The sequence below is a fragment of the Copadichromis virginalis genome, linkage group LG9 (assembly GCF_057382275.1).
Source record: "Copadichromis virginalis isolate Kocher_CV1m ecotype Utaka linkage group LG9, C_Virginalis_male_GT1.1, whole genome shotgun sequence".
In the NCBI taxonomy this organism is placed as follows: Eukaryota; Metazoa; Chordata; class Actinopteri; order Cichliformes; family Cichlidae; genus Copadichromis; species Copadichromis virginalis.
This window is the reverse complement of record NC_140626.1, coordinates 18,520,225-18,546,313: the sequence shown is the minus strand read 5'-3', so window position 1 is coordinate 18,546,313 and position 26,089 is coordinate 18,520,225. Positions and strand designations below refer to the sequence as shown.

Sequence of the window (26,089 nt, the reverse complement as noted above, 5' to 3'; positions counted from 1 at the left end):
CTTTTTTAATTAACTCACAGCAGACAGAATAAACTGGAGAAAGTCGCTACCATTAAAAAGATATTTCCCTTCTCGAACCAGATTAGCCTCCCCAGGTACTGGGGCTACTTCAATTTTCAGACAGGGCGGATACGGTTATCGCAAATAGCTGACGGTCTTCGTCATAAAGTGCAGCTTTTAGCAGAGTCAGAATTAATAAAATGAACTTATTGTTAATTCATCTGCTCTATTTTAGTGAGAGAAAAAAGGATGATTATGTGGAAACATTTTAAAATTTCCAAACATTTGCTGCCCAACTGCTTGAAAAATCTGATGCTAAATAATAATTTTTTACCTTTGTGTCTCCTGTGCTTTTTACTTCCTGTTCCGCTAATTACCCGCTCTCACCTGCCTCTCATTGTGCAATCAGTCCTGTGTGTCTACATATAATCCTCCCTTCACCTTCATCAAGACGTCAGTTTTCCCCCCATGTTTTACTGGTTCTTAGTGTCTGGATACGCCCTGTTTAGTCCAGTGACTGCAGTGGACATTGTTTTTTTCAGATTTTTGCCAATTAAGGCACTTCTTTTTCATTGTTATTCCACCAAACTCTACATTCTGCACTCAGCTCTTCTCTTCACCTCAGTCCAGGACAAAGGTTTTAACTGTGGACGTTGCAAATCAAAAAGTACGATAAACACAACTTACCAATCCTTCAGTTTACTCACATTTGTCAGATCTTTCAGCCACGTTTCATGGACTGCTGTGGCGTTTAGTCAGTAAGAAAATTTCCAGACAATTTCCAGAAAATATTAAATGCCATCAAACATTTTGATATGCACAGAAGTAACTAATATATTTAACAAAGGTGAATTAAAGCCAGGGTATAATTGGGCACATACTGGCTATAATGTACGCACTTCCACCTGTGATTTCCCTGCTTTAAGTCGTAGGGTTGTTCATTGTTAGCATGTTTAGCAACACTTAAACGCAGCCACATGAATAAAGTCTGCATACAAAGGAACAATCATCTTACAGTGACTGATTTGCCATTACTTACTTGTAAAACCATTGACAGCTACTCTGTTGGGATGATAGAAACCTTTCCTGCAGTGGCACTTGTACTTGTCCAAGACAAATCCGTGACCACGGATCGGCAAACACTGAGAAGAGAAGACCAGAGACAAAAATGAGTGCAGTTTAAGCTAGAATAAGTTTTACAATCAACAGCGTTTAATCGTGACATCTTGTAATGCAGACACAGACGTGAAAACTATTAAAATGTGTCAATACCAAAGCAAAAAGTAAAGCCCGCAAACCACATTCAGCAAACAGACTGAGATCAAGTGCCTTGCGGGAGGGACACGGGTCTAATTATTTAAGTTGTGAGATTCCTCTGTCTAACTGTGCCTCCTCGTCTCTCCATATTAAATTAGTAAAGCCTCTTCCATTTGATTGAACGTGTGATAGGAAGTAGACTGAGAAGAGCAGAGAAAAACACGAGGGGCGTCAGGGGGCACCCTTGGCAGACTTTGTGTGCTGTTTGCCAAATTACAAGACATAATTAATAGCTAAATTAAGAACAGACTTATTTGCCTGATTAGAGAATCGCCATTAATTCTATTTCTTGTGGGAATGAGATTTCATCATCTCCCCAGTACAAACACATTTTCCCCTCTCATTCTTGCTCTCCTTCAAAAACTCCTTTACTGTTTTTTTTATTTTTTTCTCCACACAACGTGAACATGTTTTTCTAAACCAAGACGATAATGACTTATGAATCCAAAGAAACGACAAGAGGCCCAGAATAGCAACGGTACTTTAGCTGACACTTGACACGCTATGAAGTGTTTGTGACCTGACTGAGAGATCTAGAGGAAAGGCCGGTGGCAACGTCAAAATGAAGCACCAGTCACTGTGATGCTCTTCACAGCGGACTGGACTCGGCATGTCTTGAGAGGCTGCTATTTCTGACTGTCTCTCAAGGTCCTTGGTGAGGGCTGAATGCATTTTTCAGTCCGAGAGTGTGCGCTCCTCAGTCGAAGCCTTGAGAGGCCAGCCAGGACTCAAAAGCCCAAGGTAATTACCAGGTTACTATTCAGTGGACAACTTCCTCAAGTAAATTCCACTGAAGAGGCCAAAGTATATGAAGTGACTCTTCACTAATCTGTCGAAGACGACTTGTCGTTTTAGTGGTGAGACCCTAGAAAGACCCTCAATCTGACACCCGTGAATCTGATTTTCCTCACCACTGTACTCAAACACTATATAATACCCACACGGCTCGTAACGAAGTAGATGCTTATTTCAAGACATACCCTCTATGTCACGTATCTGTCAAGTATTGGCGGAGAGACGACCCAAATGCAGGTAAAAATCATTAGAGAGCATGTCTTTATCAGCTAGAAAAACACACGGTCCGAAAGAGAAAACAAAACAGAATCACTGGGTGCTGTCTAGTATTTATAAAATGTCCTCCCACTTCCTTTACCCAAATCCATTTACCTGGAAAATGTCAAGAAATGTATAAAGTTATATGCACATAGCATTATATTTTAGTATATTATAGTATATTTATATTTTAGAATCCTTAACAACATGGCGACAAATCTCATCTGTGTTGCAGCATCAACAGAAAATGCACACCCTGCGTGATCTCACTTTGTTGTTTGAGCCAGGCCATATAAACAAGAACCACCAGTGAAAAACGTCAATTTATCCCAACAGCTGGAATTTTAAAGGAAAAGGAAGACGTGCTTGGATGAGGAAATCAATTAAAGGCAATCCCAAAGACTAAAAATACAATGACAACCTGAATCTTCAAAGATGACAACAATCTGTTTTGATAAGAAGCAGAGTTATTCACAGGAGCCTAATGTTCATAGTTCAGCTGTGGGCTTAACATAGCGACTTGTTGAAGGTTTATTATGGCTGCCAAACAGTTAGGAACCTTTCTGGGCACATTTGACTGTTTGAAACAAAAATGAAACATAAGCAAAAGCAGACAATCAGAAAGGAGGGAAAAGAACAAAAGCAGGAAATAAAAGAGCTGAGGAACCAAACCTTCAAAGTAAAACAGGAAGTAACCAAAAGATAACTAATTAACCACAAGGCATCACGACAGATAAAGGGGAACGCTGAAAGTAGAAAATAACACTAGAGACAACCGAACACTAACAGAACTGCTGACATTTTGTTATATATTTTATGCTATTAGTGTCACATGCTTTGAATATATTCCCCCATCATGCTTTTTTAAGCGCTCTTCCACCAGTCATGTTCATGGGGAATAAAAATGCCCAGAGTTTTTCTTTAAAATAAGTTTTACAGTAGCTTCTGTTAATTTTTGTTTATGCACAGACTGTGTATTGAAGGGTGTAGCCACAGTGATATGATTCACTGGTTTGTGAAGCTCCATCTGGAAGCCTTAAACTAAGTATTAAACACTCTGTTTTGAAAACAGACATATGAAGCTAGAGCTGACTGTCAAACTACAGTTTGACACTGCATGCTCATACCGTAGCAACTTCTCATTCAGAAAGTAGCCATGCCCGAAAGCATTCCCTGCTGCTGTCATCTGGTTCTCTCTGAAGAGCAACGTTAGTTACCCAATAAACATCATGTTATATTTAGTAAGATTTGAAACTAGTGACCACAAAGAAAATAGACCAAATGTTCATTAGCAAAGTGTTTAGTGTGGCTATAGAAAACGTGACCATCAGTCTTTATGTAGCCAGAGGAGTTGCCCCCAGCTGGTCAGCTACAATAGAGGTGCGACTCCTTAGCCATCCTTTATTTACAGTCTGTGGGTTTGTTGTTATACTGTTGACTAAAGGATATTTTAAACCTCACTAGAAATAAATTATTTTATAGTGAAAGGCAGGTATATTTTGTAAAATTTAGTTACAGTGAAGATCACACAGAATTATCACCCAACCTGCACAGCATTTTAGCATCTTTAGCTCAGTGTGGTTGTTTAGTGAGAAGTTCTAGAGGTCCATCTGTGCAGCTCCAAAGAGTGTATGAACAGAGTTAGTGACTTGTTGTGTTTCACGTAAAGAGTGCTGCAGGAGCTTATGAATCAGTTTTGGAGTTAAGTACATCAGGTCTGACTCAGAGAAGTGACTCCAAATAGCAAATGGTAAATGAGTAATTATCTTAATATGCCACTCCATTATCTTACAAACTTGTTAACTTGTAATAACATATGCAAACAAGAGCACAGATACTCTAGAGAACAATGAGGGAGAAGAATATAGTTCATTATTATAAAAGTCTTACAGATGCAGAATTTGATTACTTTCTTTTGTAAAACTGCATTTTACTGATACCTTGTTTTGTACTTAATAAAATCGAGGCTTATGCAGCTTATGGACCTGATTTTTCTTTGCTTATTATTGGCTTGAAATGACAGCCAGAGGTAACTGCAAACTGCCAAGTCACTCAAAACCAGAGACTCAGATTGGACATTGATGAGTAAAATGAATGAGCGCATAAATAAGGTGCTTAGGAAGCTGTTTGGATTTCACTGGATAGTTTTAGCTCCGCACTGTCTAGAGACCAAAAAAAATCACAGAATTGAATCTGTAAAGCAGATGATTCGCCATATTGGCGAGTTGTCCATCTTTCATCTGAATCCACCTGCTCTTGCTTTAAATGAGGACTGTGGAACAACAAAAAGTCTGGTAACTGATTTCCCCACTGATTCTCCAAAAGTCACTACCTCAGGACAGGTTCATCGTGCTACAGCTACTGCCTGCCACTGTTAATATTCCCACCTGATGGAGACACTAGGGGAAACTGTCAGAGACAGGTGTGTGTGTGTGTGTGTGTGTGTGTGTGTGTGTGTGTGTGTGTGTGTGTGTGTGTGTGTGTGTGTGTGTGTGTGTGTGTGCCAGCATGCATATTTTTAGTGTGTGTGACAGGGGGAGCCAGGAATAGCCCTGGCAGTACATCCCATTCCTGCCTGCTGTGGTGACTGATGCAGGGGCTCAGATGTGGAGTTTGTTGAAGGGAGAAGCAGTCCACCTCTGAGCTACCTGCCATCAATCACATGTGATCTCAGGCAGAAGACTGGTACATTTCAAAGGACTGTAAAATGCAAAGCCACAAGAAATCTTTCATCTTAAAAAAACAAGATAATGTTCTTAGAAAATTAGTCATAAAACAGTAATTGTATCTTTTACATTGTTTTATGAACCATATTGACAATAGGTACAACTGTTCCTCTGCTCGTTAATCCAAATATCTAATCAGCCAATAGCACGGCAGCAAGTCAGTGCAATTAGGCATGTAGACATAGTTAGGATGTCTTACTGAATGTCAAACTGAGCATCAGGATGCAGCAGAAAGGTAATTTAAATGACTTTTAAACAGCATTTCAGAAACTGCTTATTTGCTGGGATTTTCCAACACAACCAACTTCAGGGTTTAAAGAGAAAATATCCAGTGAGCAGCAGGTCTCTGAGCTAAAATGTGTTATCAGTCAAGGTCAGAGTAGAATAGCTAGACTTCATCAAGCTGAAATAACCACTCGTTGCAAACCAAGGTTTGCAGAAGAGCATCTCTGAATACATAACCCATTTAAAGCTGAAGCAGATGGACCACAAGCAGCAGAAGACCACACTGGGTGTCACTCTCTGCACAACCTAAGCCCAAAACTGGACTCTCTGATGAGCTGATGACCATGCCACACATGTCACACTGTACTCAAATGGCCTTCACGGTCACCAGATCTGAATCCAGTAGAGGATTTTTGGGATGTGGTGGAACAGGAGATTCGCATTATCACGTGCAGCCAAAAAATCTGCAGCTACTGTGTGAAGCTTTGATCTCAATATTGACCTAAATCTCTGAGGAATGTTTCCAGCACCTTGTTGAATCTATCCAATGAAGAATCAAGACTGGAGGGGTTCAATCTGGTACCAGCAAAGCAGCTGTGCAGCAAGATGCAGTAAACACTTTAGGTTTGCAAATAATGATGAATATTGTAAAATATTAACATGGGGCTATAATTCTTTCCCTTATATACACTGTTACAATGGTGGACGCTCACATAGAGTAAAGTCATCCTTATGAGTAAAACTGAAAATGAGTGAAAATGAACACATCTTTCAAAATGTTTTATGGAGATGTGCACAATTCTAAGTTACCAAGAATATGACTTTTAGCAAGAAACAATTACCTGAGCCTATCACTGACAGAATATTGTCTAAGATCAACGCAGTATATTTGAAATTTAAGTCTTGGAACAATTAGTCAAATTGAAGATCATCTAGTTAAAATACCAAGCATTATGTACATGCATCTCATCAAATGTGTTTGAAATGTTTTCGAGTTTCAAGGGTTTTTTTGTGATGTAGAACGTTTTATGATGTAACTGACTAAACAACTGATTGCTGGAGGAAAGTATTTGCAGATAAATCAATAAAAGGAGGCTTTCAAATATAAATATATCACTGCCATTGTCTATTCTGCATTCTGTTATGTAGGCTAAATCTTCTCTGCTTATAAAACAACACAGTGTTATGGTATTTCAAAGGAAGCACACACAGGCAGTGACCTACTTCTATATGCATGACATCTTCTATTAATTATGGTCCAGGCAGGGAAGCTGCAGGAACCCTATTGCAATTGTTCTGATTTTTCTTCTGTTGCTTCTTCTCATTTTAATTTATATTTCCCTGCTAAACGCGGAGCTTCAGACCAGGAAGCACGAAATATAAAGACAGTATAGCAAATTCCAGCCATGTAAATAATCAAATTTCTATTTCTGAAATTATCCCAGAATAAGATGTAAGTAAATAGATTTATTCTTTACGACAGTCGCGTGTATAAGAGACGTGCAGCGCTTGTATTGTAGTGAGTGCCTCAGACACTCCAGGTTTATCCATCAGCGTTGCTCATTGTTGTTTACCTCCCAGCTGTGGCAGCTGTCAGTCACGCACACTCTGACACGCTAATTGTCATGGTGACTTGGTGCCTTTGTGTTAGAGTGCATTGTGCTCTCAGACCAACATGGCCTGCCTTCAACAGGTACGTACACACAACTGGCGGCATGCTTCACATCCACACTCAGACTCCCTATCTCTGCGCTGCCTCTAACAGACCACATTTTAATCATTAATGTCTGATTTTTTTGTGATAATTTTAATTCAAATTTGACCTGAAAAAGCACCAAACAGAAATCCATTTAAGCTCAGCTCAAGCTTTATTTAACTTGAATAATATACCTTGGAATATTACTCTTGACTTGGACACAGAGAATTTGTGGTTTGTTTCTTATTAAGGACTATTTTCAATAGTTTGGATAAACAGCATCGCTTCTGATTTCTTATGTGGCTTTATGTGGGATGATGTTTTAGACAAAAGAACGCCTCCAGCAGTTTCTGTCCTTTCCTGTTTCAGCACGACAATAATGCTCTCATGCAATAAATAAATAAATAAATAAGATTTTGTGTCAGAACCTCTGTCCTGATACGTCCTTATCAACCGACACCCAGCCTCTCTAATGCTTTTGTGACTCATGGGATCAAATTCCTGCAGCCAGGATCCAAAAATGTGGAGGAGAGCCCAAAACCGGAGGAACCAGAAAAGCAGAGGTGGATGTTTCCGTGGTAACTTAGTGTATTAAAATCAATAGAATCTAAGCGTCTGCTCTGTGGTAGGGGTCTTTTGTCAAAGATAGTTACAGTTTATTTCTAAAATTTATCTTTTTGCCGCCATGTTTCAGATTCATAGCAGTGCACAGCTGCACCTGAATCCATGTTGATCTTTTTTTAATGACCCTGAAAGGCCTCACATTGTATCTCACCTTTGACCTGTGCATTAACAGTGAATAGAGAGCATTATTGAACTCGAGACTAATTCATTTGGGCAAAGCAGGGTCAGATAACAACACCACTTCAATTGTATTCATTTCAGATCAGGCCACTTCAGGTTTTAAAATGGTTTTTACAAGTAAGTTATTATCATTATTGTGGCTATTACTGTCAGTGGATTTATAACATTAGAACCATCATTTTCCATACCCATGGCCTCTATTTGGCATAAACAAATCCTTATGGTCCAAAACCTTTTTAAATTATTGGCACAAAAAAAGAAATCATACAGTATCGTTTGTTGATACTAGATTTTTCTTTGGTAACACAATTTTTCTGACTTATTTACATTTCTGCAATACCAAAATCAATCAACATAATTTTATTTCAGGGTTTTGAGTTGCTCTAGGATGTTTGGACGTGTGTTGATGATTAGTTGTTTAGTCTGTTTGGTTTCTCTCTTTTTGTTGCTCAAAGTAATCTTGTATTTTGACCACCAGTCAGTGTTCACAGAGTCTGAATAATTGTAAGATCATAGAGTGGTGGTCCTGAGACCAGGAGGATGTCAAGAATCTGCAGGTCCATCTCTTGCATTTAAGGTTATACTAAAAGAAGCTTTAAGCTTTTACTCTTCTACTGTTCGTTTTTTGTTTTATCTTTGGGTTACTTTGAGTTTGTTATCATGTCTGTGTTTAGTTCTCTGAGTATCCCCCCTTGAATACTCATTGATGCTACAGCATCTCCCTGTTGAAGTTATGGTAAATGACAAATGGACCTGTTCTTATATAGTGCTTTTCTACTCATCTGAGCACTCAAAGCGCTTTACACAATTTGTGCATTCACCCATTCACACCCATTCGCACAAGCACATTTTTCTAAGTGCTTTATAGCTAACATTCATACACATTCATACAATTTGGGGTTAGTATCTTGCCCAAGGATATTTGGCATGCAGACTAGAGGAAGCCAGGAATCGAACCACCAACCTTCCGATGATCGGAAGGCTGGTGAGCTACAGCCACCACTTATGGTTGTTATTCATTTCCTGCTTTATTCTGTTAAGTAGTTCACTCTTTTATCTTGTTTTTGGCTTTACTACCTGTTAGTTGATTGTCTTTATTATATTCAGCTGTGCCTTGTTCACCACTTCCCTAATCAGCCCTCTGTGTATATACAGTCCAGTCTTCTGTGTGGTGTTTGTTACGTTCTCTGCTTTGTCTTCATGTTTTCATTGTTCCTTGTATTCTTTGAACTGTGGTTAGCTGACACTTTTCATTATCGCTTAATAATGACGTTTGGTTGATTTTTATTCTGTAAAGTTGCATTTTTAACACTGTCACACAGTTGGGACTTCATTGACGGTGACAAACGTTAGAGCACTTACATCGTCTGCACATCCAAATCTTGACAAATCCATTGTAAACTTGTTTTTTTTTACTATTTAGTAGGTACCAAATAAGAAGAGGATAGGTCTGAGAAGAGATAGGGTTAGCTGTAACTATTAAGTAACTAGAGTAATTATAACAGTATAATATTGTGTACACTTTCAACATCTATTTTGTCCAGGCAAAGTCTTCCTCCCTCACCTCTGTACGGCATAAAGCATGAAAGTAAAAAAAGCAAAAAACAAATCTAAAATCAAGTTTATCTTCTCTAATTGATGCAGAGGCCAGGAGTCTTCTACCTGAATGGGAAACCAGAACTACCTTAATTTTGTTAGCTAATTAGAGCCTGCCAAGGACTCTTCCTCATTTTGAAATAGCCCACGCTCTTCCAGTCCAGCATAGCACCTAATCAAGCACTAATTAGCCTCTGTAGATATTTGTAATGATCCTGCAGTTCAGCAAAAACCCAGAGGAAAATTTTTTTATCCAATCATTGCACACTGAACTATAGAATACACAGAAAGCAGGTTAGGCGGAGAAGGACGAGGAGGAGGGCAATTTATCCTGTTTGCATGTGTGTGCAGAGCAGGCAGTAAATTATCAGCTCGAGATGTGTATGCAGGCACGAGGGAAATTAGACGATGCATGTTTGTTTTTATTTTGAAGGAAGTTGTACGCGGTGTGCTGAACACTCAGGCATCCTGTTGCATTTCTCACCCTTCAGTGAGAGCTCTGAAAAAAAATGCATGCAAGTGACTTCCCATCCAGTCTCTTGTGTGGGTCGCTTCCCACTTGCTCTTTAAACCTTCTGTTTGCCTGGGGCAGCTAGTTAGAAGAAAGTTGGCTTGAAGGGGTCTAAGGAGGTTGGACTTCTTTGAGTTTCGTGAAGACATTTCTCATCTGAGAAGCTTCTTCAGTTCTAAAGGTTTGAAAAAAAGTCATGGGTTATTTTTGGTTTATGTGATGAAGCACATAATCAATAGTGGGTCAACAACCCTTTTAAGGGACAGCCCTAAGTAGGGTTTAATACCTGGGACTCGCCACCATTTGGCTTTAGAGCTGAAACTCTTGGATGAGAGGAGAAACCTTGTCATGAAACTTAAAGAAGTCCAGTCGCTTTCTTTCCAAGCTCCTTAGATTACCATAACCTGGATGACTGAGAACCTGCACAAACATTTTGGCATCAAGAGAGGAGAAAGCTATATGAGATGGCTTGTTTTCAAGCAGCAGATGAAGTGAAGAGCAGCAACGTGGCCCATTTTAAGATAAATAAGGATTATTTTGATCGCTAAAGATCATGCAAAGTTACTTATAGAGCTAGAAATGAGCATAAACAGTCCACTTTAATGATGAGAAGATCAATTAAATTAGAGTAGCAAGAATATAGTTCACAGATTTTGTAGCTGTCTATTTTTTGTGAGAGAGAATAACACAGAGGTCAAAAGAAGAGAGTGTCTGACGTCAATTTTTATTTTTGCTTCGGGCTAGTATTGTACTTTTTTCTTCTTCTTCTTTTTTTTTAGCTTTTAGGGCAAAGATGGGGCAATGCATCTTGGCACTGGTTATGGCTATGAAATTTAAGGCTTGTGCAGACTCACCAGCAAACACAGAGGCAGTGACACTGCAGACTGCTGGATGACTGTGGCTCCCTGCTCAGAGGGACAGCTAGACAGGCAGCCAGGCCTTTAAACGAGGTCAACTAGCAGGAGTTTAACCGGAGCGGAGCTGCACTGACAGCAAGGCCTCGCTTTGGGTACAGTCCAAAGACCAAAGCCTAAACACCAGCAAGATAAACAGTCTGGCCTACGGGGAGCTTAACACTGCCATCAGAATGAGACGAGTAAACACATAGAGCTTCTTAGTGCACACAACAGACACTGCATGGATATTGCTTTCATAATCACATTTGCAGCTTATGTATGTGTCAAAACAAACTAGCCAGGCAAATTTATCCACACTGTACAATGCAAGTGATTCTTGCAACTTGCAGCAGACCGTCCACCACACGAACACACACATAAGCACTGAAAAAAGAACTGTAAGCATCGTCAGTGGGCACAGGGACAGAGGTCATGAATGCCTGGGATGTCTGCTGCTTTTGTTCATTGATATATTTCAGAGGCTGTTCTGTACCTGCCTTAGCTTGTTAGCTGAGCATCTCTAGTTCATCAGGCCTTCATTTGAACTATTATAATTGAGTGAAATGTAATTTTTCTGTGTTGTGATTTTTCCGATATTCTCTTAATACAAGGCTGACAGGCAGCAACTGAAGGAATGTGAATAAAAGCAGTGAGAATCCTCAGGCACCCTTTGGCAGACCTAGATGAGGAATTACATTTCATCGATATATTAGGATCTTTCAGGAGTAAAAGACGTGGGTGAAAAGAAGCCTGCTGCCAAGTCATTGTCACTGCTACTACCTTATCTTTTTGCCCGTGCACCCTCACTGTTCTTTTCCCAATTTTTTTGTTTGTAGCCACACAGCTGCACTCATTTTACATCCAATCTCATGGGTCCCTAGACAAATGTTTTACCTTTACTTTCAACCCATCTCTTATCCTCTCTGGGCCGACTGTTTGCTTTCTGCGTCAGCTGACGCCGTGCTGCTACGGCTGGGTAGAGCGGATGCAAGACTTTGCCCGGGGGCAAATGTATTCAACCCTTCAAAGTGTTTCCACGTAAATTCAGAGTTCCAGGATTATTCACATAGCCAATTAGTGCGACAGCATTTAAAGAGGCCTGCACTGCTGGGGGCAGGGAGCCACAGTTAACACCAGAAGTATCTTGTGATCTCTCCTCACTGTGCATTATGGCCAACAGCTCTCTACCTTGATGTTGTCATCTTGAACACCACTGAAGCGAAAACACTGTGGCCCACAGAGCATCTTATTTGTGTCCAGTGGGGAGATTAATTTTGTTCATCAGCGGTTTTATTTATCCTGAGTTAACAGGATATCAGAAAAACAAACAGAATCCTCAATATTGAGGATATGGGTTATTTTTAATGTTGCATGCTTTTCCAAACTGAATACTGAAAACAGAAACTTCACCATTTAAAATTTGCAGTTTAAAAAAAAAAAGAGGAAAAACTACATATGGGGAAAAACTTTACTTTCCCTCCACATATATGTGGGGGAAAAAGTAGATTTTCCCCCCATAAACGATATTATTTCTTAAAATAAACTGTATATGTATGTAAACAGACAGTAGAAATTACAGTATTACTATATAAATATTGTAAAAATAGAGAATCGCTACATACACACTATAGAAATGACATTATTGCTCTCTGTGTAGATTCTCAGTCAACTAAATCATGGTCATTCAAGGAATGTGAATGTTAACGTTAGATATAATACTGTATGCTTTTTATTGTGTTGTCCTCTAAAACAAATAAAAAAAACTTGAATAAATTACAATATAGTCACTGAAATTTTTACAGTAAAGAAATTGCAGCCTTGCTTCAAGTATTTTAATGTAAAAATGTGTGTTTTTCAATATATAGTGTAATATATATTTTTTAAAAAGTGCTTCCAGAAGGAGCTTTGTAAATATCTGAGGAATTATGAATCATTTGAGTGAGTCTGTTTGTTCTGAGACCCAGTACTCATGTTTGTGACTATATTAGTTATGTTAGATCCTTCTGTTAAAGTTTATGTAGCAAAGGAATTCTTTTTACAGAATATGGGTGCTAACCTTATGCCCACCCTCCAACAGTCTTTTGCTTGGCCTATACCCTTCAACTTTGCCAGTATGGGTGATCCTACCTGGTATAACTCTAAGGATCACTGATGCAAGCTCCTTGACCAAAACAAGGTGGTGACCTAACAGGGGTTAGGAGGAAGGGCCTTCAACATCTTGGAGGCACATGATACTGTGTAGTGAAAGAGTTCTTGGAAACCAAAGGAGAAAACATCCACGCAAATACTTCTTGAGGTGAATAGTTAGGAAGAACAGTTGAGCAGTTATCCAATTCAGGGTCCCAGGTTAGAGCCTACCCCAACAAACCCAAACATGCATGTCTTTGGTTTGTGGTAGGGAGACGGAGTACTTGGAGAAAACCTATAGACACACAAGCACAGGGAGAATAAGGAAATCACAGAAACTGAAAAGTCCTATAACTGAACAGTTATATCAGTGGCTTGTTTCTACCCCCTGAAAAGCAGCATATACATGTTCCTAAAACAGTCTGGATTCGGTGGCACACCAACCCCTAAACGTCAGGCAGGAGTTTGAGTCATAGTTTTAGGTTTTGCTGTTTGGGTATTTGGGAGAAAATTGTAATTTGGCTTGAAATGCCCTTTATACAACATGTTATGTTACCCATTTTGACAACAGTGCACAATTTACATTGCACTTTTTCAATGTGACAATAGGTCAGTACAATTTCAAATACAGCTATCAGTCTCATGAAACTACTTTTCCAGCACAAAACTATGTAACACTCCATCTGCAGAGCTGCAGATGGATCTAAATCGCTGTTCATCCTTAAGAAACTCCTTAATCTTTCTTTTAACAGTGGAAAGAGAGTTGAATTATCTTTTACCTTTTAAAGTTCTTCCTCCTTACAATGATGCATACCTCACCAGCACAAAAGGATTTCCAGACTTCCTTTCTATCTTATCAACTCTGAAGCATAATCACAGCTTTTGCTGAGATCACTGTAGATAATTATCAATTACCCTGTAAATCGCGTCCAACATACTCTTTCAACAGCAACAACAAGAAAGGAATGTAATTAATTAAAACTTGCTCCTCTTCACCGAGAATGCACAGGTTGAAAGGACCATGGCCCGTGTGACACCATTCCTGACATGTGCGTCTTGAGGGAATCTCTGCCCCACAACGATGCCGAGTCTCTAACACCAGGGGAATTCCCAAGGTGCTAAAACAACTGCTTTTTTTTTTTAATCTTACAATACATGGGAGGCCTGCAGATGAAGAGGGAAGCGTTTTTGCTGAATGAGTGCAGAGGGAACACTTGGATGGGAAAGCTGTCAGAGAAACAAGCAGATAAATGTTGCTCAGCTAATGTGGATCACGTTCCCACAGGGGACTCTGGGATTTTCCTGAGTGTACGCCATGTCGAGTGAAATATGAAGATCCAGTGGAGAAAAAAAGGACATGTTTGGATGTAACTCAAAAGTAGGCCATGTAAAGCGCCTTTACTGACCACAAAAATACACCAATTCTTTGCACAGCATTAAATATCCATGTCTTTATATATTTTTGGAGTGTCAAAAAAATGGATAAATGGAATATTTGGATATATTACCAGTTATGACCAGCAATAATGTACTTAACCCGCCAAAAAACACTTAAAGTACATGTTTTTTTTCTGTGCTCCCAAGCCCCTTGTCAGGCTTAAATGAGCAACAAAACTATTAAATTACACAAATTGAATATAAACTAAGATTTAATTGCATGTTTAATTGCTCTCAGTGTTGGGCTGAACAGGCATTTTAGCAGGAGAAAAGTAGCAACACTAGTTTTTCAATTACGGTGAATTTTAGGGAGAAAAAAATGGCAATTTTGCATATTCGAATGATTGCAAGCACAAAAGACAAGTCATTATGGGACAGAATGAGGTCTAAAACATTTGCATGCAAATACAACTCAAATCAATCTTATTTGTGACACACTGACTAATGAATGTCAGTGTTTTAAAATGAGCCCCATCAGTTTAACCCGTCATATGTCATTTTTAAACGTTAAATGAATAGATGAGCCAAATTAAGGGACTGTATCTCATGTTTTCAAGTAAACTCTCCCAGTAGATTTGCATGTTCTTTTGCATCCACTGCCATGCAAATAAAGGGCACGTTATCATAGCTGCCAGTACAATATGCAGCCTTTTTCTTGCCTGATCTTGGTAAGTTATAGTCCGGCTGCAAGGAAAGATTGCTAGCCAATGAGATGTAAATCAGGGAAACAATGCGTGACATGGATGGCTTGTGTTGTACTGTTGGGGCCAATCAGCTGTTTTCCTTTCAAGCTTGTTGGGACTGCAGGATGTGTTTGCATTAATCGTAATGTTAGGATAGAAATCTGTTCATGCTGAAGAGAACAAATATAGTATGCTTGTAAAACCACTGCAGGGCCAAAAACCTTCCGAGTCTAATGGCCCATTTATGCTCGCCACATCAGTCGCTTCACACGCAAACAGTGATGTCGCCACAGTTATGTACCATTTTTACCAGCACTAGCTGCACTATTCTCGTAAATGATAGGTTTCACCGCCTAAACAAAAACTCCACATCAGCGTTGGTATTACTAAAAAACAGAACCAGAAGCAAGTACAAGGTTTTTTTTTTTTTTTTTTAGAAAGCTTAGTCTTTGAAACTCTTGCAACATCTTCCTCTGTATAATCTATGAATCATCTTTGATTGTGTACTGAGATCATTAAAATCGCAGGAAAAAACAACACTGTCTTAAACGTGTGTCATCAATACACACGAGGTTGCAAAAAAAGTGCAACTTGTGCCAGCGATGTGATCCGGCACTATTTGCAAGAATGATGAGCACAAATGGGTCAATTGTTCTCCCTCCAAAGTCTTGACAACAAGGACACAGAAAATTATCATTCAAACGGACAAAACTCAAAAACTACTTTTTTTTTTTTTTTTTTTTTTTAAATGACATCAGAAACAGCAGTATGCGACATTACGTGATGGCAGAGCTTCAGTTCATCCTTTGTCATTTTTTTTTTTTTTTTTTTTTTTTTAATAAATAGGACAGGGGGAATGAATGAGAGAGAGAGGGGGAGAGAAAGAAAGAAAACCCAAGGGGAGGAGAGACGGTGAGAAGGGGGGGGAAGAGAGACAAAAAAAAAAAAAAAAAAAAAACTCCTGGGTCACCTGTATGGAGAAAAAAAAAACAAACAAACAAACAAACAAACAGAGGAGACAGCAAACAACAAAGAGCAACATAATAATAGAGAAAACAAAGCACCATCACAATAAACTAGCTAGTCATAGATATCAGTATTTACTAAGTAATAAACGATATTGTGCAGCACGCAAGATAGACAGTGCACAGTGTGCTTTGAGGCAGCAGCCAAGAAAGCTTTAGTCCGCGTCTGTGAATACCCATGTGTGCATACCTGTGTGGATCAGCATGCTTGCATTCCAAAGGTTTCTCCATGTAATGATCTGCTAGGGAGTGTGGGGGGGCCACAGCTACTTTTAAACTTTCCTATTAAGGTTAAGGTTAGGGTGATGACTCAGGGTGTTTTCATCCCTGCTCTGTTTAGTCCATCTGAATCAGACTCTGGTCTGTTTTCCTCTTCCTTGGAACCAGACACAAGCCTCCTCCTCAAAAAACTCCAGTACAGTTTGTTTATGGTGAGAATGTGATTGGGCATCGATCCAAACCAACTATCAGCTGCAAGTGGGAACCACTGGTGTATTGTAGCCATGACGTTAAATATTTATTTTGGGCTATACTAGGAAAAAAATGTTGTGGAAGAAACCAATTAAATCTGGTCTTTGCATGGTTAATTATTCATTGTTGGACTAAAACATGTTGGTTAGTTTTTAATTTATATTGTGGTAAGTTTGGGAGATTGAGAGAGACAACGCGGTCATAGTGGATGAGCCCCCAGGAAATAAATGGAAGCCACTGTAATGTCCTAATGTGAGGACAACATATGTGTAGGACAGGGGGAGGGACAGAAGGTGAGATAAGACGGAGCAGCAGTTGTTTAACACTGATGCCGTTATTAATTCAGCAGTGCTGGGTGCACGGCGGAGGAATCAGCATGTGATTGAGATGATAACAGGCTGGGCCAGGACAACCTTGTGATCCAAGGTCAAGATGAAACAGTGATTCAACAGACAGAGCACAAATAACCATTTCAGCTTTTCAACAGCAGACAGAGCACCACAGTGAGGCAAAAATAAACCGCACATGCTGCTGAGTGCATAAAACGCCATGAAACGTCACCCTGAAACGTCACCCTGAAACGTCACCCTGAAACGTCACCGAGGCAGCGGTTTGGTTTTCTGAGTGCTTTCATGGATGTGCTATGTATGTTTTGAACAGGATGGTTGATGCAGCGCGTCCAAATGGAAAGCTTTTTTATTTATTTATTTATTTGATATAATAAAAAGTTTTGTTGAAAATCCTGTTCCATTTAAATTTCTTGTCAAAACAAGCACATACAGCAACTTGAATTTCTACTTCAGTGTCTGGAGTGAGATATCTTTAACAAAAAAAGTTAAGATAGGAAAAAGCAGAGTTAGCCTTTTAAACTGGCTGACTAATTTAGTTTAGTTTATTTCCTTTTTTCTCATATAAAAAAAATAAATGTAATTAAGTAATATATACTTCACAGCTTTAATTTTAAATTAAAAATAATGAAACTCAGATACAAAAATATTATAATACACCAATATAAAGTTTGAGTTGCTGTCATTACCTTTGCCAAGGAGGTTATGTTTTTGGTAGTGTTTGCATGTCATGCTCAAGAACTAAATAAATTCTGGTAAAACCTTGTAGTGGTGTAGAGCAGAGTCATGGTAACAATCCAATACAATTTGGCTTACATCCACCGCAGTCTTCAAGATGAACTTGGTGACTTATTGCTTGAAAATTGACAAAAACCCTTGTAGACTGAATGACCCTTGAAAGTATGGTGTGTATTGTTAACATATAGAAAATACCATATAAAGATTTTCAATATCATGTCACATTTGACCTCTGACCTCTCCTTCAAGGTTGATAGATTGATCTGAAAGTCAGAGTGCTATATAGAACTATTTATAATGTTAATAATAATGTTTAAATACATTTTACAAAACAATAAAATAAATACTTCATTATAAAAGTAAATCAGGTGTGCTGAAATCTGTTTCAACAAAGCAAATAACAAAACTCTGCATTTTATATTTTAGTCGAAACAAGTGCAAATTTAACCTCCTAAGACCAGAACTCTTTGATGGCTATTTGGGCTGATTGGGACCTGATGAATGTAAAAACAAAGAATAACCAGATTTTTTTTTTTTTTACCTAATGTTTGTTTCTGAGAAAAATGAGAGCCACATATGAGGACATTCATTTTAAATTTTGTTAGAACAGTGGCAGTATAATGTCCTCGTAAATGGATATCAGGCCCTCGTAGAGCAAAATTAGGTATTTGGTCTAGACATCCCAAAACGTGATGTCCACAAATGTGGATGCCAGATCCTAGGAGGTTAAAATGCATTTAAAAAGAACAACAACAACAAACAAATATGTACAAAATGCAATACTATTCCTTTAAAATGAAATACTGCCCAGAGACTGAAAGGCCTTGGTGGAGGTTTATGCCCTTGGAGTGCTTTTTGTGGAGTTTTTGTGTGTGTTTGTATTTTAGGTTTTTCTTCTTTCTTTTTTTTACTATTTCCAGTTAATAAAACTGAGTGAGAGGTTACTCATCTTACTCAGCATCCCTCAAAAAGAAACGGCACAGAACAGAGTCAGGGTTTCTTGTTACGGCGGGTGGCGTAATCATTCAGGTAATGTGTCACTGGCTTTCACAGGCTACGATCCCCCTGGACCCCACCACTTGTTCCCAGCAATAAGCTAATTGATTGAAACATTCATCATCATCCACAGCCACATTCTCTTATGAAAGCTGACCCCAGGGCAGCAAAGTCCTAGACTTTTGGAGAACATTGAAACGCACTAATGGAAGTGCCATTAGTGAGAGATGAGAGGAGGAGAGACGAGAACCCCAACAAGAGTGTGTACACTTTTTCCACAGGAAATGAAGGTAAGATTGGGGTTGATCATCCGTGGGCTTCGCGCTCGTCTCTGTTCATTCGTGTAGTTTCATCGTGATTGGTTTAAGTCAGACCTGCATCTCTAATCAAAGGAACTGCAGTGTTTGCTCCTAGCTAAATAAATGCAGTCTATAATTAAATTGATTGCTATACTACTTTTTGACAGCAGTACAGTGACAAGCCTGCTCCTGCAAACTGATGGTGATGTATGTGTAATGCCTAGCATATAATCTTCTGCATAGAAAACCCTGAGCTCATTGGCAATATAGGGAAACATCACTTGTGCTATTTTCCTGCACCAGTAAATGCATCATTGCACGTGATTAAAATATCACCGATCAATGATAAATAAATACAAAGATGTATTTTTATGATAAATAAAATGAAATATTAAAATATTAATACTTCATTATTTCGAATACTGTTTCCTTTCCTCTTTTATGTCTATATTTCGCATTATGGTTTTAAGTGCTTGAGTACTGATATTTCCTGAGGCAATGTGTGTATAGTAATGTACTGTACGGTGCAAAAGCCATCCATCCTTCTTTAGTTGGCACTATTACAAAATGCCCAAGATAGCATAGCTTGAAAAGGCATAGTGCAGCATATTTGCACCAATGAGGTGATTTCCAAAAGGCTATTAGCACTGAACCTGGTATAGTTCAGCATGGTGTGCAATGTGTCTTTAAAAATTTTGAGGAAATTGGCCAAAAGAGATGACAAAATAAGAAGTGGCAGGCTTAAAAAAAAATTCTGTCTACAGCAGAAGAACGGTATCTGAAAGTCATGACTTAACCCTTTAAGACCTACCATAGAACCAAGTCCGCCAGAGCTTATATTATATTTTTGGTAAATGGCCTGTATTTATATAGCGCTTTACTAGTCCCTAAGGACCCCAAAGTGCTTTACATATCCAGTCATCCACCCATTCACGCACACATTCACACACTGGTGATGGCAAGCTACATTGTAGCCACAGCCACCCTGGGGCGTACTGACAGAGGCGAGGCTGCCGGACACTGGCGCCACCGGGCCCTCTGACCACCACCAGTAGGCAACGGGTGAAGTGTCTTGCCCAAGGACACAACGACCGAGACTGTCCAAGCCGGGGCTCGAACCGGCAACCTTCCGATTACAAGGCGAACTCCCAACTCTTGAGCCACGATCGCCACGAACGATTTACTTGCTGTAGCGCCATTTTTGGGACCATTTCAAGTTGCTATACATCAATACAACCGTTATAGCCCAAACTTAAATAATATGTATGCATTAAGTGCATAATAACTACATAAATTGCAAAAAAGTGCAATAAACTACAAACAAATTGAAAATTGTTTTTGTGGGGTTTTTTTTACATATATTTCTAGTTAGAGAAATTTAAGAGGTTTATCCCTCAAAACTGTAAATACAAAAAAGTTGCACAAAATAGTTTCCCACCACAGGAAATTCATTTTGATTGTCTTCATAGTTTTATTTTGAGATACACCAATTTTTATATACTGCAGGAAAAACGAAGAAAAAATATTATAATGCAAATTTACAAAAAAACAGCATGTGCATCAAAATAAACTATTTCCAGCAGTGCAATTTTAGTCCTAAGCATCCCTGAAACTATTCAGGAAAGCATAAAGTCAAACATGACTTTAAAAAACACCAGCATAGGCTTATAAGGCCCCGAAGGTAAACTACATTTTCTGCGAAAATGACGTCACTCCCGGTTTCGGGCAAGTAATGGCAGACATAGTTCGCTCTGACGTCTGTTCCAACGTAGGAAGTGTTATGAACAGCTGATCGGATCGGCAAAGCGTGTTTCTGGAATATAACCGAATAAGAAACCGTGACCTAGGGCAAGCTGATGGCATAACATGTAAGTACAACTCCTCTGGTTTCATATGCAAAAAAATTATTGTGCTAGCTTACGTGGTTGCAGTTCTATAGGGATTTAAAAATAGTTACGCAAAACGGAGCGTGCCCACTCCGACCGCTTTTAAAGGGTTAACAGACCTGACAAAGGACCTGAGAGATGCATCTGACCTTTTTAGTTGATCCATTTAACCTAAATGAGATTATCCTAATGGAAGAGTATCTGTCAAGAAGCCATTCTTATGGAAGGGAAACGGGAATAATGGTCGAACCCAAAACTGGATTGAAAATCAGCAGCAAGGGGTCTTTTTCTAGGAAAATACAGAGAAGGTGTGACTTCAGCCTTTTTCACAATCTCTATGTAGGAATCCTGTGTATTAACAGGTTGAGCAGGTTGCTATTTTGTGAGTCTTTCATATCACTCAGTTGCTTCCCCAGAGATTATGTCATACACAGTTCAACTTCAGCTTGCACAGCAGCTGGTGACATCTTGATATTCATTTGTCAAATAATATTTTTTCCAACAAAATGGTATTGTTTAATGATTTCACACACAGTTTAGAAATCTGTAAGAAATGGTGAAATGAAAATGAAGTTGTCCCGTTGGGCAGGCCAGTGCGTTTGTGGCATGGACCCAAAAGCAGACACGGAAGAGACAAAAACTAAGGTGTAACAAAACGTGAGCTGTTTATTTGGCCAAAAAACGTGAATACAAATCAATGCAGAGCAAACCGGGACGAAAACTAAAACTAAAACCTAGACTGGGAAAAACTAAACTATGACAACTATGACAATAAGACATGATCATGATTCTGAGCAGGTAAATATGAGAAACTATGAGACAAACATGAACATAACCTAAACAGAATCATGAGATTCCTGAAGACATGACATGAAGAAACGAAAACAGACACACCAACACTGAACAGAGGAAGACAGAGGACTTAAATACACAGAAGGGCAATGAGGGAAGTGGAAACACCTGGGGAGACACAGCTGACACAAATGAGCAAGATGCCACGGGGGAAGCAAAACTAAACACACTGAACATGTAAACACAATACTTTCAAAATAAAACAGGAAGCATGGAGACACATGAACTGGGATGCAAGTTGCAAGCCTGACACAAGAGACAGAGAGAGGGAAAGGGACACAGAGGAGAGAGACACAGGGGGAACCTATATAGACAAGGAGATAACACATGACAAACAGAAAAAGACTCATAAACAAGGAGACATAGGTGAAACACAAACAAGACTAAACACAACAAAACTAATAATAACAATACAAGAACTTAACATATTTCAAATATAACATAAGAAATCAAAAATACAAACTAAAGAATCAAAGACAAATATTGACAGATTTTAAGACAGCATTGCCCTCAAATAACCACAGGCTTTGGATGCTGTTGGGGTTGTTGTATTTTTCCTGTCAATAATCTGAGCTTCATTGTGCTTTGCCTTAGTGTGCGCGCCTGTTGGATCAGTCATCCATGTCATCTGCCTCCATCTGAGTTTGGGCTGCCTGTACACTCGGCTGGACAAACAGCAGCTTGAGAGGAAAGAGAGGCCTGGAAATCCGGCAGGGCGGCTGGAAGCGACTGCATTTTATCAAATTCAGTTGCTGGAATGGTGCCACTTAAGCAGCTCCTAAGATGCAAATGAAAAACAGCGGATGCGCGACGCATGGAAGTTGTAGTTGTTATGCAAATAATGATGGCGAGATGCATGCATAAAGGACACTAAGTAGTAGTGACGGGTTTGCTGTAAATGCTGCTATAAAGAGCATCTGAGGGTGGAAAAGAAATGTGAATGCTGCACATAAATAAACAACCCCAACACCATCATAACAAAGTGCTTTGTTTCCAATAAAACAAAGAAAGTACGCCTTACATGGATCTTAAAATGGTCCCAAAGAAACCCATTACACATCAAATTGCTGCACATAAAGAGGGAATACCTATACAGCTTAAAAAACAGTCAATAAAACTAAATGAATGCCTATTTGCAAATACAGGGGAACCCTTTTAGTGTTTTTTACAGCATTACCACACAAAAAATCCTAAAACACTTGATTACACTTCAGTCATGCTTTCTATGCCTCCTCTATCAGCCCCAAATTGCCTGTTCATGCACTTTAAGACCAGAAAGAGGCTCTAACAGACACAAAGATTTTGCTTTTTAGTTTCTTGCAAAACATATGAATTACAACCCCTGCATTCCACATCAAAGACTAATAATGTGGTGGCTGCAGCTGCTCTTGCTCTTGGTCAGCGTACGTCCACATATACAGTTGCTCTCCCTGTCCACATAGTTTATCTAGCAGGCATGACAATAATGAGCACCTCCGCACGATAAAGCTGTCAAGCAACACAGGACACATCCTGTAGTGTGCCACAACCACAACAGCTTTCATCATTCGGCTCTGAGCAAGCACGCTCCTGACATGCTCCCGCGGTGTGAGCACACATTATTCCGCAAATCCATGCCATTAACCAAGCATTTCTCTCCTCGCAGTCACCCGACACAGAGGCACTATGTCAAATGTCTCTGCCATTGACTGTCCACAGAGAGGTGCAAGTGCTCAGACAAAGAGAGTGATTAATTATTCAAAGAGGCTCACTGCAATCCATTACATCACATGCATTATGAAGCAGCCTGATCTACGGCACCTCTTCAAAATCTATCAGTCTTAAGGATGAGGCTGAAACGCACAGGACACTACCTGCTAGGTAGACAGCAGGACAGGTAAATAAAGGGCTGCAATTAACAGCAGGAATAAAAATGTAATGACCTGCACATAACATGGCATTATTAATTATTTAATTAGTGAAACTTTAAATCTTTACTTTTGCACTTTTATTTTCATACTTTTCTCATTTTAAACTGGTCATCCACTAGGTTATTGAACCATTTTTACCAGCAATAACCTAAGTTTAAATAGGTAATCAATGTTCTGTTGCATGACCCACTTTCAGCTGTTGGACGGATGGTCTCATATTTAACTCCAGAATAAGTGCCCAGTTCACATGTCTGCAAAACCAGCCCATCCCTCCACCACCACGCTTGACTAGCATAAGATGTTTGGTTTTCTCTAAACATGACGTTGTGCTTTTATAAACGTGCTCACACTGATGCAGAGCTAATCAAACTAACTTGAAGAACGTGGTGAAATTAGAAACTAAAGATCAAAAAGTTGTCCAAAACAAGCCAAGTAATATGACTATCTGACCCAAAACCTAACTTCAGTGTTTAATGATAATAGTTTTCAAAATGGTGAATGTGAATGTCTGACATTCTCTTAAAAATAACAGTACTGAGAATTTTATCATCTTTTCCAAGTAGGCCTTGAGACAAGACGTTTTTCATTTTAAAAATGACCAGAGCTACTCTGCCAATGCTGAACATGAGTATAACCCTCCGTCTCAATTCCAGGCACCTATACTTAGAGTTAAATATATTTCTTGACCCTGGAAGGAAACCCTCAAGATTTGAACCAATAGGGTCTGTGTACTTTATCAGTTGGCTAATGACTACAAAATGACTTGGCTCATCTCTGTCTACCTAGTTTCACGCAAAGCTGTGCATTCAGTGTCAGACAAACACATCATATTTCATGACAACGCAACCTTGACAGAGGTAATAGCTGAGACGAGCTGCAGCTGCCTTTGACAAAGCTTCATGTGTGACAAAAACATAAATCTTCCCTGCAGCCTTGGCACGCTGTGGGATATATTCGCATAGATAAACATCAAGTGATGCTTTGTATCCACTGTACACTTCAGTTTAGTGGTTATATTGTTAGCAGTATCATTTAAGGTGAATCGGATCCCCACATTTGTCACAAGACATACAGATTTACTGGTTTTCCATTTGGAGCCTTGTGTAGATGTGACACAGTAGGTGTGGATTACAGTTCAGTTTAACTGAGCAAATCAATCTAGCCCCTATGCTTGGCACACTCACCTCCATAGTGGTCAGGTTGCATCGATGGGTTCCAGCAAACCAGCCATCAGTGGAGCACTGGTCGATATCAACATCCTGTAGATTAATGTCCACTCGAACCACTCCCCTGCAAGATGGAAGGACATTAAAAGAGATCTATTAGGGTCATTTCTACCTCCATGTTTTTATTCTTGGACTCAACTAGAGCTTTACATGATTTTCTAACATTTCGCGATTTGATTGTTATGGTGAACAGCTGTGGAATTGAAGCACTTTGAAATTGTATCATTCTTTCTTAAGCATATTGTATATCAGAAAAGTTGAGTGTGGAGGTTTGAATGCAAAACAAGGCCATTAGTTCAGGCAGAAAAAGTTCACGACATAAATGTGAAAACCAACACACATGAAAAAAGATCAAGTGCAAAAAAGGAAGCACAACAGACGCTTCCCTGTGACGACGGGACTATTTATACACACAGGTTTGATTGGACAGTAGAACACACGTGGTATAACTAACAAAGGACATGACAGAAAACTCAATCTTCAAATAAATCAGAAAGTAACAGAAAGAAAACAAAGAATCACTGAGGGAACTACTAAAAGAAACAATGAAATGAACCAAAACACAGGATGTAAAACTGAAACTTGGCATTACAAAAAAACACAAGAAACAACAGGAAGCAAATACTCAAAAATGGACACAAAAAATAAAGCTTGTAATCTGCTAGAATAAAGAAATCAAAACAAGAACCGAAACATTCAACAAACACAAAAATCAAAACTTGAAACATTTGGAACAACAATAAAACCTCAAGTCTAAACTCAATTATATTTGCAAGGAAATCAAAACCCGAAAACAACAAAAAGACCACGGAGTAAACAAAGTGTAGTAAAGCCAACTAAAACCCGCTGTTGAAGAAAGTCATTTACCCTTTTGTTGATTTATTGATTGAGTGATTGATTGATTTGTGTCAGACGGGATTTTTTTGGATGGTTTTCTAAATAGAAGCTTTTCAAATTAAAAGAGTTGAACTGAGGAAGGTAGATAAAGCAAGTACATTATGAGCTGTATGTTATTGTCTGATCTACAAATTTCACTTAAAAGTACAGTAAAGTTACACCAGCGGTCCCCGACCTTTTTAGCGCCACGGACCAGTTTATGTTTGACAATATTTTCATGGACCGGCTTTTAAGGTGTTGCGGATAGATGCAACAAAATAAAACCAGTACCGGTACCAAAAAAAAGGAAGATTTATTCATAACACATGGGAAAAGACCCAGGGAAACTGAGTTAACGATAAGGATTCTAAAGAATAACGCTAAAAAACGAT

The 26,089-nt window shown here is 39.1% G+C and overlaps 1 protein-coding gene across 1 annotated transcript in view; it reads right to left on the bottom strand.

The window, feature by feature from the left end:
- gpr158a (G protein-coupled receptor 158a) overlaps positions 1 to 26,089 on the bottom strand; it is a 92,822-nt gene that overhangs the window by 44,406 nt on the left and 22,327 nt on the right. Inside the window, exons 2-3 of the mRNA XM_085468027.1 lie at positions 24,780 to 24,885; positions 1,040 to 1,142 (exon numbers count right to left, since the gene is read on the bottom strand). Of these exons, the coding sequence (XP_085324153.1) occupies positions 1,040 to 1,142; positions 24,780 to 24,885 (209 nt within the window). The remainder of the gene's footprint in view (positions 1 to 1,039; positions 1,143 to 24,779; positions 24,886 to 26,089) is intronic.